We start from the raw sequence: 14,842 nt of genomic DNA, 5'->3' as shown, positions 1-14,842 counted from the left end.
AGGTTTATTGAAGGACTGGTCTGCCTTTGCTATCTCCACTCCCTGCTGCTGCTGCTGCTGCTAAGTCGCTTCAGTTGTGTCCGACTCTGTGCGACCCCATAGACGGCAGCCCACCAGGCTCCCCCGTCCCTGGGATTCTCCAGACAAGAACACTGGAGTGGGTTGCCATTTCCTTCTCCAATATCCTTCCATTTATTTTTCAGTCCACAATACTCTGGCTTCCACATGACATGAAAAGCGAACCCGCACAAAATATAAATGTAATGTATATTGATGATAACAATTTAGAAATCACAAAAATTAGGATGAAGCAGAAAACATAGTGCCCAGAGTACTCAGGGATAGGCACTATTTGGTATGTTTTTAATATGTTTTTTCTCTACTTGACCTTTTCTTTTCTCTCTTTTTCTCTATGTATTTTAATTTCTTAGAAACTGACATCATTCTTTAATCTATAGTTCTATATTCTGCTTTCTCTACCTAATATTATATAATTTTTATCTATTAGCTAATTTTTCCTATAGAGCAAACCATCTCAAAAGTTAGTGGCAGTCACAGAAAGGAATAAAATTGTGTCATTTGTAGTGATGTGGATGAACCTAGAGTCTGTCATGCAGAGTGAAGTAAGTCAGAAAGAGCAAAACTCTTTGCATATTGTATATTGTAATATACAATGCAATAATATTGTATATTAACACATATACTTGGAATCTAGAAAAATGGTGCCAATGGACCTATTTGCAGGACAGGAATTGAGATGCAGATGTAGAGAACAGACTTGTGGGCACAATGGGGGAAGGACAGAATTGGATGGATTGAGAGACGAGCATAGACATATAGACACAACCTTGCATAAAACAGATAGCTTTTGAGAAGCTGCTGTATAGCACAGGGAGCTCAGCTCAGGGCTCTGGGATGACCTACAGGGGTGGGATGGGCTGGCAGAGAGGTTCAAGAGGGAGGGGGTATATACATACACATATCTGATTCACGTTATTATACAGCAGAAGCTAACACAACATTGTAAAGCAATTATACGCCAATTAAAAAATTAATAAATTTTAAAAAGCTTAGTGGCTAATAACAATAACCATTGATTTCACTTAAGACTGTATGTCAGCTGAGAGGTGGTTCTACCACATTTCCATGCAGTGGACATGTTTCAAGATTTTCCTTATTTGAGCACCATAACAATGGCCTCTGTAGATCTGCCTTTGCTTTTTGAAAATCACTCCTTAGTTTCTAAGATCTCATTCTTCTTAAGTCCTTCCAAGTTTTCTTATTTCTTAAAAAACATCCTCTGTAGAAATCAAGGCTCTTTATTCTGTTGGCCAAGATCACCATTTGGGTTTCTTTTGTTTCTGCCTGTTTATATTCACTTTCCTCACCCTACTTCCCCTCCTCCCACTTAACTCACTCAAGTGCCACGTTATCCCATCTCCAACCTATGCTTCAGTGAGTTTTCCCCTCTTTAGTGACTGCATCTCCTCAGCAGTAAATGACTTCATAGGCTGCAAGCTCAGTTCTAGTGTCACGGCCTTTCTAGTACTCATTGGGTGTTAAGTGTTTCTCTCCCTGTGCTCTTATTACTTTGTGCACCTTCTTATTACTTGCCTAACTCTTGTAGTGAGCAAATTTGAATTGCATTTTGCTTTTCAAGTGGCTTCCATAAAAGACCTCTACAGAGTATTTTAAAAATTTCATGTTCGCTAATGATTTCACCATCCCAGCATGTTAAAAAAAATAATAGCTCAAAATATAAAAAAGAAACTAAAGAAGGTAGCTAAATGTTAAATCTTTTATAATATAGCAATAAAGAAATAAAATATAAGTTAGCTTACTTAAAAAATTATAGCAATTAAGCAAGATTAGGATGAGATGCAGTCCATGGGGTCACTAAGAGTCGGACGCGACTTAGCGACTTCACTTTCATTTTTCACTTTCATGCATTGGAGAAGGGAATGGCAACCCACTCCAGTGTTCTTGCCTGGAGAATCCCAGGGACGGGGGAGCCTGGTGGGCAGCCGTCTATGGGGTTGCACAGAGTCGGACACGCTGAAGCGACTTAGCAGCAGCAGCAGCAGCAGCAGCAGCATGGGATTATATATATGAATGAACTTTGTAATCTATTCTTTATAAGGCATTACACTATTATGAAATGGTCAGTCTCATTCTTTGGATGTCATTTTAATTCATTGTGATAGTCATAGACACAGCAAATTTCTGTGGACTGGTGTTTTTCCTAATCAGTGATTCAGTCCAAATATGGGTTATGATATAGCTAACATTCCATATATTTTGCTCATTTTAGTTATTTATTGTTCTCTCCACACATAGGCATGTCAGTTCCATGAGAATGGAGATTTGGGTCTGTTTAATCTCTGCTGTATCTCCAGTATGTGGCATGATATCTGACATGTCATGGGGACTCAACAAATATTAGTTGAAACAAACGAGTAAATAGTGATTTGAAACAGGAAAAACAAAAGACTTAATAAACCAGATAAAATACAACCCATCACTTTCCAAAAGAACTAAGATGAATTATCATGTTAAAAAGAGAAGAGGAAGTTCAATCGGGATGTGAGGAGAGCTAGCTGGAGTCATACTGAGCCCCACTCACTTGCGTGGGCGAGGTCGTGGAGGCCCACTTGTCCATGATATACCGGAACAGCATGAAGATCTTGTCAGAGAGACGGTTGGCATCCAATCTGGGATAGGGGAAATCTCTCCAGTGGTTGACATACTTGTAAATGGCTCTGCTGAACTTCTCCAGGGCTGCATTTAAAAACAACCACAGACTGAGAAAAGTATCAAGAGGGGATGGGCCATAATGTAATCTGAGAAGAGCATACTGATGATTAACAAATGTGTATTAATTTCTATAAAATCTATGACAGTACCAAATGAATTTATAAAAAAGTGCTCCAGCCACTTTAGTGAAATGTAAATTAAAACCATAATGAGATACTGCAACATACCATCGGGAATTGCTATCATTTCAGACAGTCATTGTCAAGTATTGACAAGACTAAGGTACAGCTGGTATTTTGACATTTTGCTAGTGAGAGTATGAACTGCTGCAAACACTTTAGAGAAAGGTTTGACATTATCAACCAAACTTGAACGTGCTTTATCTTGGACTCAGAAATTCTGCTCTAAGGTATACAGCCCTTAGATACGCATACATATAGGCACTAAAAACTTGTACAAGAATGTTTCTATTCACGTTTTGGTAACAGATTCATACAAAAAACAATCCAAATTATTTGTAAACAGGCAGGATGGAAAAACTATCATATAGACGTGTAACTGTAAACAGAGGTGAAAATGGACTCCATGGACCCAAAACAACATGCATGAATCTCACAAACAGGCAAAGTTAACCTGTGGTGTTAGAATCCACAACCGTGGTTACTCTTGGAGAGGATGGAGAGGGTGATGATTGGGAAAAAAGATGAAGGGGGCCTCTAAGGAGCTAGTAATGTCCAAAGGTTTAACCTGAGTGGAGGTCAAATGGATGGCTGACTTTGTGACAACTCAGCTCTTTGTATACTTATGGTAATTATGTTTTTCTCCATGTACATTTTACTTTAATAAAACTTAAAAATTTTGAGCCTGCAATATATTGTATATATTTGCATCAAGTCATTACATAATTGTTTTTTCCTTCAGCTCCTCATACTATTCCTTGTGTTAGATAGTAAAAAATTATAGTTTACTCTCTCAAGGATATGTCACACAATACTATGGAAAAGACGCCGAGTACCTTAGCTTTAGAACTGGTCATTTATTGGTTTATTCCTCCCCCTCCAGACTCTCTCATGTAATCTCATGTTGCTGCTGCTGCTGCTGCTAAGTCGCTTTAGTCATGTCCGACTCTGTGCGACCCCATAGACGGCAGCCCATCAGGCTCCTCCGTCCCTGGGATTCTCCAGGCAAGAACATTGGAGTGGGTTGCCATTTCCTTCTCCAATGCATGAAAGTGAAAAGTGATGTTACATTTTCTCAAATCTGCTTGTGGTATACATACCTTATTTGTTTGTATTCTGAAACAACAAACACAACATCTGTTTCTTTGCTGATTGATTGCACAGCTAGGTGGATGGCTATTAAATTGTATATATTTTCTTTATAGTATAGACATTTAACCTTAACTGGCAGTCAGACAAAAGTTGTTTTAGGACCAAAGAGCACTTAGATAACTTTATAATACACAGATAAGAATTCCCTTATTCATTGCATTGTGATTTCTGATTTTATTTTCTTTTACCTTCTTGGTTATTAATACTGGAGGTAGAAATGCACTTAGAGGCACCAAATGTTGTTTTGCTGGAACACAATGTTAACTGTGATGATAAATAGGGAAAATAAAAAAATATTGAAAACTGCAAATCTAGTATAGTAGTTTGAGTCCTTGACTTAGACTGTCATACTTCACATCTTGTCTCTGTCAAGTATTGGCTATGTGATTGCAGGCAAGCTGTTTAACCTTTCTAAGCTTCAATTTCTCATCTGTAAAATGAACTGAAATTGTTATCCGCTCAATGTAGTAACTGTGAGGGTTAAATGAAAGAATAATCTAAAAATACCCATGGCAGTACCCAGGTAGATAGTAAATTCTCAATATTTATCACGTACAAATCTTACCTTCACTAAGGACAGATAAGAAAAAACAGGCAAAATAGAACAGAGAAGACTTGGATGATAAGTAAAGAAGACATTTCTGACAGCATGGGCCTTAAAATACTATAAAATATTAGTCACAGAGATGTCAGTGGTGGAAGGAATCTCAGCAGTCACTTCATTTGTTGTTTTAAGAGGTGAAATTGAGGTTGAGAGAAGAACAGAATCACCTGATGGCTCAGTGACTCATCAGAGGAGAGAGTTCAGGTCTTCAGACTCATCCAAGAAACCTCTTATTGTTCAGAGAATGCTTTTTCCAGGAACTGAAGGGCATGCCATTCTCTGCAGACTGTTGATTACTATAGATGTCTTTCAGTTTTGGGGTAGAAGGGACTTGTGATCATAGTTTGTATACCCATTTTCCTTGATTTTATGATTGCTTGTGCTTTTATTAGATTATTTACTTATCATTTTCACAATATTTCATTACAAAGAGATACCAAAATTTAGCCCATCTTTTTGGGCTCCAAAATCACTGCAGATGGTGACTGAAGCCATGAAATTAAAAGACGCTTACTCCTTGCAAGAAAAGTTATGACCAACCTAGATAGCATATTGAAAAGCAGAGACATTACTTTGCCAACAAAGGTCCATTTAGTGGTTTTTCCATAGCCTTGGTCATGTATGGTTGGTCATGTATGGATGTGAGAGTTGGACTATAAAGAAAGCTGAGCTGAAGAATTGATGCTTTTGAACTGTGGTGTTGGAGAAGACTCTTGAGAGTCCCTTGGACTGCAAGAAGATCCAATCAGTCCATCCTAAAGGAGACCAGTCCTAGGTGTTCATTGGAAGGACTGATGCTAAAGCTGAAACTCCAATACTTTGGCCACCTCATGTGAAGAGTTGACTCATTGGAAAAGATCCTAATGCTGGGAGGGATTGGCAGCAGGAGGAAAAGGGGAGGACAGAGGATGAGATGGATGGATGGCATCACTGACTCGATGGACGTGAGTCTGAGTGAACTCTGGGAGTTGGTGATGGACAGGGAGGCCTGGCGTGCTGCGATTCATGGGGTTGCAAAGAGTCGGACACGACTGAGCGACTGAACTGAACTGAACTGAACTGAAGAGCTAGTAAGATCTCATAATCACTAGGGAAAGTGTGGTCCAGTTGAAAAAGGAGACTAGTAGAAACTGATTATGTAGGACAGTGGAAAGAAGATGGACTGGGTGGTCATATAGATCTGAATGCCACCTCTCCATCACATTGACTGTCATGACTTTGAGAGAAAATCACGTAACTCCCTTGACCCTCAGTTTCTCATATGTAAAATGGGCTAATAGTACTTTGTAGAATTGCAGTGAGGATTGATAGGGGAAACTCCTGGCAGAAGGCCTTCCATGTGGAAGGCCCTCAGTAAATGGTAGATACTACTACTAGAAAGGACACGAGTAAAAGGAAAAATAAGACATTTGCTCCACTTATAGTCTGGTCTTAATAAAGGGGAAACCGCAAGGATACCCACCAACGCAGAAAGCACCTTTCATCCTCTCCTCCTCGGTCAGCCTGAGCATGGTTTGCATGGTGAGCAGGGTCATCATCATGAAGGGAATACTCTGGGACACTGCAGGAAGGGCACAAGAGGAATTTCTGTCACAGCTCCCCAAACCATCATCAGTTAACAAGCATTTCAAAGCAGATGAGGTGTGGTGGGAAGCCATTCTGCCCCATGCCCACCCCCCAATGCCAGCCTGTACAGTAAGTCTCCTTCATATGAATCTTCAAGTTGCAAACTTTCAAAGATGAGAATGTGCAATTGCCTATCCAGTCTCATACGTTAGTTCACGTGTCTGGTATACAATGTCATGTGCAAGTAGACATGTTCTTTACCGTTCAGTACTGTAGACAATACAGAAGTACATCGTTTTTGTTCCAAGCCCATCATGTCTGGAAGCAAGCACAAAAGCTGTGGTGATGTAGCTTGGGATTACTGTACTTTTCAAGGTACTGTACAGTAGGATTAAAATATTTTCTCCATATTTTGTGTTCATTTTTAATGTATTATTTGTGTGAAAATTATTATAAACCTATTACAGTACAGTACTATACAGCCGACCATGCTAGGCTAACTTTGTTGGACTGAACGAACAAACTGGACTTACAAACACGCTCTTGGAATGGAACTCAGTCACATCTGGCAGACTTACTGTAGTTAGAGCACCTTAAAATAAGGTGCTTTCTATTAGTTTGTCTGTACCTGTTGCTTCTTAGCAATTACTTTGGATAATTATTTTGTTAATGTTCATCCCTCCCACCAGAACTTGCCTGTATCCACAGGGCCTAGCACAGGTGATATGCTAAATAAATAAATAAATATGTTAAATAAAGAAAAAAGCATCCTAGGAAACCCTTACTTCATGTAAGAGTTGAGTGGTTTGCAGAGTATGCCTTGTGGAAAATGTGCTTCTGCAAACACAAGGCCAGATGAAAGGAGAGGTGAAGGTGGGAGAAAGAGTCCAGCCAAATTCAGAGCAGCGTGGACCCATGGCTGGAGGGCAGGCCCATCCAAGCTCACAAACAGCAGCCCAAACGGGTCAGTATTTCTTTAGTACCGAAGGAAGTAGGAGAGACACTCCCCCTCTGCTGTTTGCTCCCATTTGGGTTTAGACAATTAAAATGATGGTTTCCCAGGGAAAATGTGGAGGCTATTCCCTCCGTACCGTAGCTGGTTGCCAGTTCAGCCAGGGCAAGCACAACGAACTCGTTTGGTAGCTCCAGAATCCTGAAGTTACTTTGTACTTCATACATTACAGAGTTGAAGTCATGTGCAGCAAGAGACACCAATACCTCCCCAGCTAGCATTCTGATTTCTCTGAGGATCTGAAGAAGAAAAGGAAGATAACAATAACAGCCAGCATGAATCAGCAGAGGGGAAATAGTTGACATAATGTTTATAAGTTCTCTACCTTTTCAATCGAGGGAGAATAGGCTGTTACAAACCCTGTGTGGAAGACTCTAGGGTAGATGTCAGCAGCTGGGAAGCTGATGTGATTCAAAAGCTTCTCAAAGCCAGGTTTTCATAGAGTTCTTGTAAACTCAAGGCAATGCATATTTTCTAGCTAATTAATCAGGTACCATGAACTTAAGATTTACGTTTAAGTTATATGAATTACTGAAGGGAATGGAGAAAGAAAAATGGGCTGGGAGTCCAGAGCTTTGAGTTTTAGTATTGTCCTGATCTAATTATCCTTAATGTTGGAGATATTTGGAGGGGCCTTTGCTTTTGGTAATGGTGAATGAAGTCAATTTGATCCACTTTCCTGCTGAGGAAAAGAAAAAGTGCTGGGCAAGATATTAAAAAATATACTCATAGAAACATCAAAGACAATCACAATATAAGGTGGAATGAATTACTGAATTGAAATCTGGACAAGACTGGAAATCCAGAGATGTGAATTTTGCCTTTGGGACTGCGTTGCAGCTTTTCGGGACAATAGTCAGAATTCAGGGCCAACCAAGAGCGAGACCCTGGTCATCCTATGTTTTAAGAGCTGCGTTCATATGGGAGGTTAAATTGGCTCTCCTGGGACTAGAGTCCAACCTTGAGTTACGGAAGTTGCCCAGAAAAATCCCAAGCCTTGAAATTAGATTGCTTGTGCCTCGGCAGATAAACAAGTGAAAATCCTTTCTGGAAGGAAATGATGTAAGACTCAAACTACTTCTACAAATAATTTTTCAGACACAATGCCTAGTATACATGGACAATTAGGCATATGAAGAGATAGGAATTCACATGGGAATGAAGAAATTTGGGTTCTAGTTTATTCATTCTGTTGATAGATAGCTGTGTTACTTTGCAAACAATCTCTCTAAGCACCAATTTCCTCACCTAAAAGTGAATGGGATATTACTTCTAAAACTTTTCGAAGCTCTACCTTGGTTTCCTCATCTGTGATGGGGTAAATAATATCCAGGTTACCATGAAAAACAAATAGAAGTGATCTATGGTCCTTGTAGTGATGTAAAAAATGTTTATGGATGTCTACATGGGTGCAGTTGCGTCACATAAAGACCTGTTACTGGCCCTGACACTGATGCATCATTAAGGATAAAACTTACATTGTCATCTCTCATGTCCTTAGAAGCATAATAAATCAACCTTTGGACAATTGCATCATCCAAGATGTCGGTATTCTGAATAATGGAAGCGAGATGACCATAAATGTCTTCCTGTGAACACACAAAGTTATACACAGAAATTTGAGTTGCAAAACTAAAAGAGTCAGAATATATCCAGATGAATAATACCATTAAACTAAGCAAAGTATCTACGAGATTTTATATATCCTAATTGAGGCTTCCTTAACATAATATAGGCTTCCCAGATGGCACAGTGGTAAAGAATCTGCCTGCCAATGCGGGAGACCCAAGACACGTGGGTTCGGTCCCTGGGTCCAGAAAATTCCCCGGAGTAGGAAATGGCAACCCATTCCAGTATACTTGCCTGGAAAATTCCAAGGTCAGAGGAGCCTGGCAGGCTACAGTCCATGGTGTAGCAAAGAAGTGAGCATGACTGAGCACACATGCACTTAACATAATATGCATCTTTAGGAATCAAAGGCTTATGGGTAAAGTGAAGTTCATTCTAAAACCTGTTTTAATATGACCATATTTCTAAGGCAGTATCTAACTGAAGGCAGGAATGGGTCACTTGACATACTAAAGTCTCTCGAAATCCTCTGTTGTAGGGCCCTCAGGGCAATGGAAATGCCCATCACCCTAATTGTTGCTTTTACTACCAAAGAGCACCTATAGCATTAAGGAATATGATGTCATTCCCAAAGAGGCTGGAAGTTATGCAACTTGTTCCTAAAGGGGATTTGTAAGCCCTTATTTCATCTGTGCCTTTGTGGAGGAGAAGTTGTGAACTCCTTTCCACAGAGCTGCAGCCTCTGGGAACTACATGGCTTGAGCAGATGTTGTGTGTGAGGGCTCTTCTCAATCTCTTAGATGGCCACAAGGCCTTTGGAAGATGAGAGACTGGTCTTCTGAAATCTCCAAGAGCCTCAGGCATGTTACCTTGAGGTACTATGCCTGTGTTTAAGGCGTGAGATAACTCACTTTGCATACAGGATTCTAATACGGAGTCAGGGTTGAGAACCACTGGATTAAGAGATAAAGGTGTAGGCACCGCCCTTCACAGGGAGGTTACACTGAATAATGATTAGGAGCATTATTTTGGAATCAAATGGGCTTGTCTACTATTCTCAAGCATGTTACTTCTCTGGGCCTCACTTTTCTTAGCTGTCAAATGGAAATAACAACACCTATATCACAAAGTTGTGAGGAGTGAGCATAATACAATGCATTATTGTTTGGAAAGAATCAAGTGCCCTAGATAAGTGTTCTATGAAAGATAGCATTGTTATTTTACGAAAGGTTATTGAAGCCAGAAAAACCTTCAAATCTCAGAGAAATTTATCTCTATTTGTGGAATAGCATACAGATGGGTCGTTGCTGTTGTTCGCTGTTCTGTCGCTAAGCGCTGTCCTTCTCTCTGCGACCCCATGGACTGCAGCACACCTGTCCTTCAGTGTCTCCCGGAGTTTGCTCAAACGCATGTCCATTGAGTCCATGATGGACACACCGGTCATCCTTTGTCGCCCCCTTCTCCTGCCTTCAATCTTTCCCAACATCAGGATTTTTTCCAGTGAGTCGGTTCTTCCCAAGAGGTGGCCAAAGTGCTGGCGCCTCAGCTTCAGCCTCATTCCTTCCAGTGAATACTCAGGGTTGATTTCCTTTAGGATTGACTGGTTTGATGTTTGGGAATTTTCTCATAGGAGCCCTCAAATTCCTTGCAGGTCATTTGGTCCTGTCCAAAACATTCATAAAACATTTGGTCCGCACCAAAAAATGTCTGCTAACCCTCAGAGTACACAGGAGTAGGCTCTAACCCACGTGGTTGTGACTCTGGCATCCCCCTCTTTCCACATCTATCTGCATAAGGTTATGGAAGGGGACATTCTTTTGCTAGCTTCTACAACCGGATACTCTGAATCCTCAAATGCCAAGTGTCATGGTGGAAACATTAAAATGACTTCCATGAAAGTGCGTTTTCTGAAAAACTGAATACCACTTAAGAAGCCAGAAAGAAAAGAAGAAGTTGAAGCAAAGAATGATGCAGATGAAATGTTGCAATAACTGGACTAGAAAAAGTGAATGGGGAAGAGATTTTTCTCTCTTTTCCTTACCTTGCTAATATTATCTTCCTTGTTCAGCATGCCAAGAGTGAGGTTAATATCTCCCAAAATCTCTAAAAATGGATGGGAAAAGAATTAAATATGGCAAAAACCAATACAACATTGTAAACATAAAAAAAAAAAATGCTGAAATGCCCTCCTGTTAATTACTTTGCAGTGTTCACTTCTCTCTCCTTCTCTTTCTCTTCTCTGTCTCTCTCCTCTCTCTTCTTCTTTCCTTCTCTCTCCCTTTGTTTTCTCTCTCCCTCTCTCCCTTCCTCCTACTTTTCTCCTCTTCCCTCTTGACTGCCAGCTCTTTGATGGCAGGAACAGTGTCATGTATATTTCATATACTTGACAATAGAAGATGCTTTGTATTTTTTCTTCAAAACCTAAATTAAACACGTAGGGGAAGACAGAAGATGCTATGTCCCAATTAATCCCTCCAGTCATGTAGGTATCACTCTATATCCTCTTCAGCAAGGCTCCCCTCTCAGATTCCATGAACTGAGCCCCTTATGCCTGACTTGAGTAGGGGAAGGCAGGAGTGTGATAGAGCTGGTTATTTTCTACCTCCTTCCTCCATGCTCCCCTCCATCCTATTTATTCACATCCTCTTTTTCTCTGACTTCCCTTCTGGGCCTGCCAGCTCTTCTGGTATCATGCTCATGCAACCTTGTTCTTTTCTAAAAATGATCCAAATATTTTTGACTTGCACATTCCAGGCATTATTTGAATAAAGCACGTTGGAAAACTGAAAAGACATATTTGAGTCAAGGGAACTGAGAAATTTCATACCACACGGCAAGTTGGTAGGAGGGATCCTTTTGGATGTAATGATTTTCCATAAGCCTCCAAATCAAACAACATCACCCTTTCATACAGTCGTTTTTGGCAAAGCAGAATATTTCCAAAGGACTCTGCCAGCACTGAAGATTAAACAAGAAATTGCCTTTGTGTTGTAGGCACTTTCTCTTCAAATAGACTATACGTTTTTAAAGAGGTAAAACACAATCATCTCTCAGGCTCCCAGTCCTTCACTGGTCCTTTATAATTATAATTTATAATCTGGTGATTTTTATTATTTTGGAATGAAAGGAGAGTGGAGAAAAACAATCTTACTTTAATATAATTTTTCATAAAACCTTTCGGGTGTACAGATCTCCCTAAATCATGCTCACTATTCCCCACCATATGTATATGGTCACACAGACACAAAATATCTAACTCCTCAGGGTCCAGTGACGCTTACCTGCAGATTCCTCCATGTCCTCAGCCATGTCTTGGCTGTTTCAGGCTCTCTAAGAGACAGGACCTAAGTATCAGAAACAGTAAGGCTAACAAGTCCAAGAAACAGGTTTGCAATTTTCTCACATAAGGGTCTCTAAATGAAAGTCCGTCCACCACTCGATTGGCACAATGCTCTGGAAACTTCCAGTGATGGGCTGCTGCTGAGGAAGATGATGCTGTATTCTACCACTGGGACATTTTCTTGCTTCTGAGCTCCTGCTGACCAACAAAATGGCTTCATCTCACCAAATAGTGTCCTTTTGGTGGAGACCAGAGTATCTGAGAAGGAAGAAATTAGAGACTGAAACTCAAACCATTTTGGTAGACCAAAGGAGTTCTTCTCCTTAAACGTGGGTCCATTGATTACAAATTTGGAAATTGTTTTCAGTGGTCACTTTACTGGCCTGGTGTTGGTCAAAATTTTATGGTGACCTTGTTGATTGTTCTACCTGGTGAAAGTCAGTCACACAAACTAGGCATGGTCAGTGGACTGGAATGCCCACCACGGGCAGTTGAATGGAATGTCCAACTGACAGCAGAAGAGCCCAGACCTTCTCAGCCTCCCTCCCCATCCCCTCTGTCACTGACTTCATCTGGATACTGCCCTCACTCCAGGCTCAGGCTTTTTTCCTCTGACTTCATTCTCTCTTCTTATTTTCAAGTCATTCTTTATCCAGATCTCTTGGCTATAACACTTTCAACTTTACTAGTACTTCAGTCTGTTCTCCACGCACCGGCAAACTTAAATCTATTCACAACTTTCAGTGTATGTCCAGATTGTATGTTAAGGTGGTAGATGTCAGAGGAAGTGGGAGTGGGGTACCAGCAGTCTGTAGGTCTGAGTGTGAAAGGGGCTGAGGAGAGGGGCCCAGGACAAGTCTCAGCTTCTGTTGCTTCTCCAGCTATCTTCCCTTCATTAAGGATATTTCAGATTCCAAGGCTGGGTGCTTTGGCCTAAACCTTTGGATTCATTGTCCTTCTTATAGGTATTTTCACTCTGGATCTGTTGTAGAGGTCTTCAGTAGGCTGGTGATTAGAAGCATTTTCAGCTTCCCAAGTCAGCATCACTGTTTCTCAAAGTGTGGTTCACAAGTGTGTTATATCAGGAATCACCTGTTGTCCTTATTTAAAAATGTCCATCCTTCAGGGACACCTCATACCTGGTAAATTACAAAGGGGCTTGCAATTTGTATTTTTAATGAGTACCCTAACTGATTCTTAGGTCTACTAAAGTCTGAGAAGCACTTGCCAAGATCTTTGTGCAATCACCCATTAGTGGATAATTGAAAATTTAGCACTTACTTGGAGGCTCTTCATTGTGTTTTGGTGAGAATAGCAGCTGCTCATCTTCAGAACAATGACTCACTCACCCATTGGAGGATAGGCTAAGAATTAGTGGGTCAGAGAGGTGATGAGGTGATGAGAGGAAACCGGAATCTCTTAATGTCTTATAGCGAAATGAAAATGTTAGAAATGATGTGCTTTTAGAATCTTAAAGAACACTGTGAAACAGAATCAATACTAAGACAGTGATTCAGCTGATTGTTACAATCAATTTCTTATTCTTTTCATGAATGGTGGCAAATGATTTTTTTGAGTGTCTCTACATAAAGATTTTATTGATTTCACAGAGATTAGGGAAGTTAGGAGATGATTGATTTATACTGGCTTTGTAATTTATTCATCAGGGCAATCAAAACAACTTTTTGTTAAATGTTCTTTCAGATAAAGCAATTTACTCATAGATCTCTCTTTTCATAAAGTAGTGTTGCAGATATATTAAAAAAAAAAGTCATTTTCCTATTATTTCCTACTTTTTGTGCTAGACTAGCACAATATGGGTTTGATTTCTCTGAAGCCCTAGTAGCATCCTAAACCCTAATTCTCAAAGCTAATGGGATGGCATGTGCTAATTAATGATGTATTGTTTCTAGATGTTTGATTGCAGGGGAGTTGATGTTCACCTTGCTAAAGAACTAGGGTGTCTCTCTGGGTATGGTGTAACCATCCCCTTTCAGTGTGACTTGTCAAATGATACCACTCAACCCTATGTGTACTATGGGAGCACTATGTTCCCAAATGCAGTGTTATTGGACAAGGATATTAATAAGGCAGTAAAGGAAAAATATAAGGCTATGTGAGAATAGATATGTGAAAATAATATAAAAATATTATAGAAATTAAAATTTTATGAAAATCAAATTTTAAATTTTTGTGGTTTTAATGGTTTCATTATAGAGCACAATTCCTTAAACCTTAACACAAATCCTTTTGTTCTTTAAATGAAATATTGAATCTTATAAAAGATATCAAAAATGAAATTTAGGCTCTGAATTTTTGTTAGTTTCATGATATAAGCCTAATCCCTAGTACTCTAGCACCCAGAAGGGCAAGAAATACGAGTTGGTAATTTCACAGACAAATTAAAGATGCCTTAGTTTCCATTTTCCTCTTTTTATTTCCCCTTTTTTATTTTCCCTTCCTTCTTTCCTCCTCTCTCCTCCTCTCTCCTCTCCCTCTTGTCCTCTTTTTGCTCCTTTCCTCCTCTCTGGTCTCTCTTCTGTCTCTTGTTTCTCTTCCCCTTTCTTTGCTTTTTCTTCTTGTAGGAAGCAATAACAACTAAAGAATGATGTCCAGTATAGTTCACTGTGGTTCAATTCAACACACACTTACTGTCTACTTGTTGG

General features: G+C 39.9%; 1 protein-coding gene across 1 annotated transcript in view; it reads right to left on the bottom strand.

Annotated features, from left to right (window-relative positions):
- The window catches only part of MROH2B (maestro heat-like repeat family member 2B), a 76,649-nt gene extending 62,331 nt beyond the window's left edge, over window positions 1-14,318 (bottom strand). The window contains exons 1-6 of the mRNA XM_010853719.1: window positions 12,118-14,318; window positions 10,878-10,939; window positions 8,746-8,856; window positions 7,347-7,506; window positions 6,152-6,250; window positions 2,624-2,778 (exon numbers count right to left, since the gene is read on the bottom strand). Of these exons, the coding sequence (XP_010852021.1) occupies window positions 2,624-2,778; window positions 6,152-6,250; window positions 7,347-7,506; window positions 8,746-8,856; window positions 10,878-10,939; window positions 12,118-12,145 (615 nt within the window). The 5' untranslated portion in view covers window positions 12,146-14,318. The remainder of the gene's footprint in view (window positions 1-2,623; window positions 2,779-6,151; window positions 6,251-7,346; window positions 7,507-8,745; window positions 8,857-10,877; window positions 10,940-12,117) is intronic.
- Between the last annotated feature and the right edge of the window lie 524 nt (window positions 14,319-14,842).

The sequence above is a fragment of the Bison bison genome, unplaced genomic scaffold (assembly GCF_000754665.1).
Source record: "Bison bison bison isolate TAMUID 2011002044 unplaced genomic scaffold, Bison_UMD1.0 scf7180017864331, whole genome shotgun sequence".
NCBI classification, from domain to species: Eukaryota; Metazoa; Chordata; class Mammalia; order Artiodactyla; family Bovidae; genus Bison; species Bison bison.
This window is presented reverse-complemented; position numbering and strand designations above follow the sequence as displayed.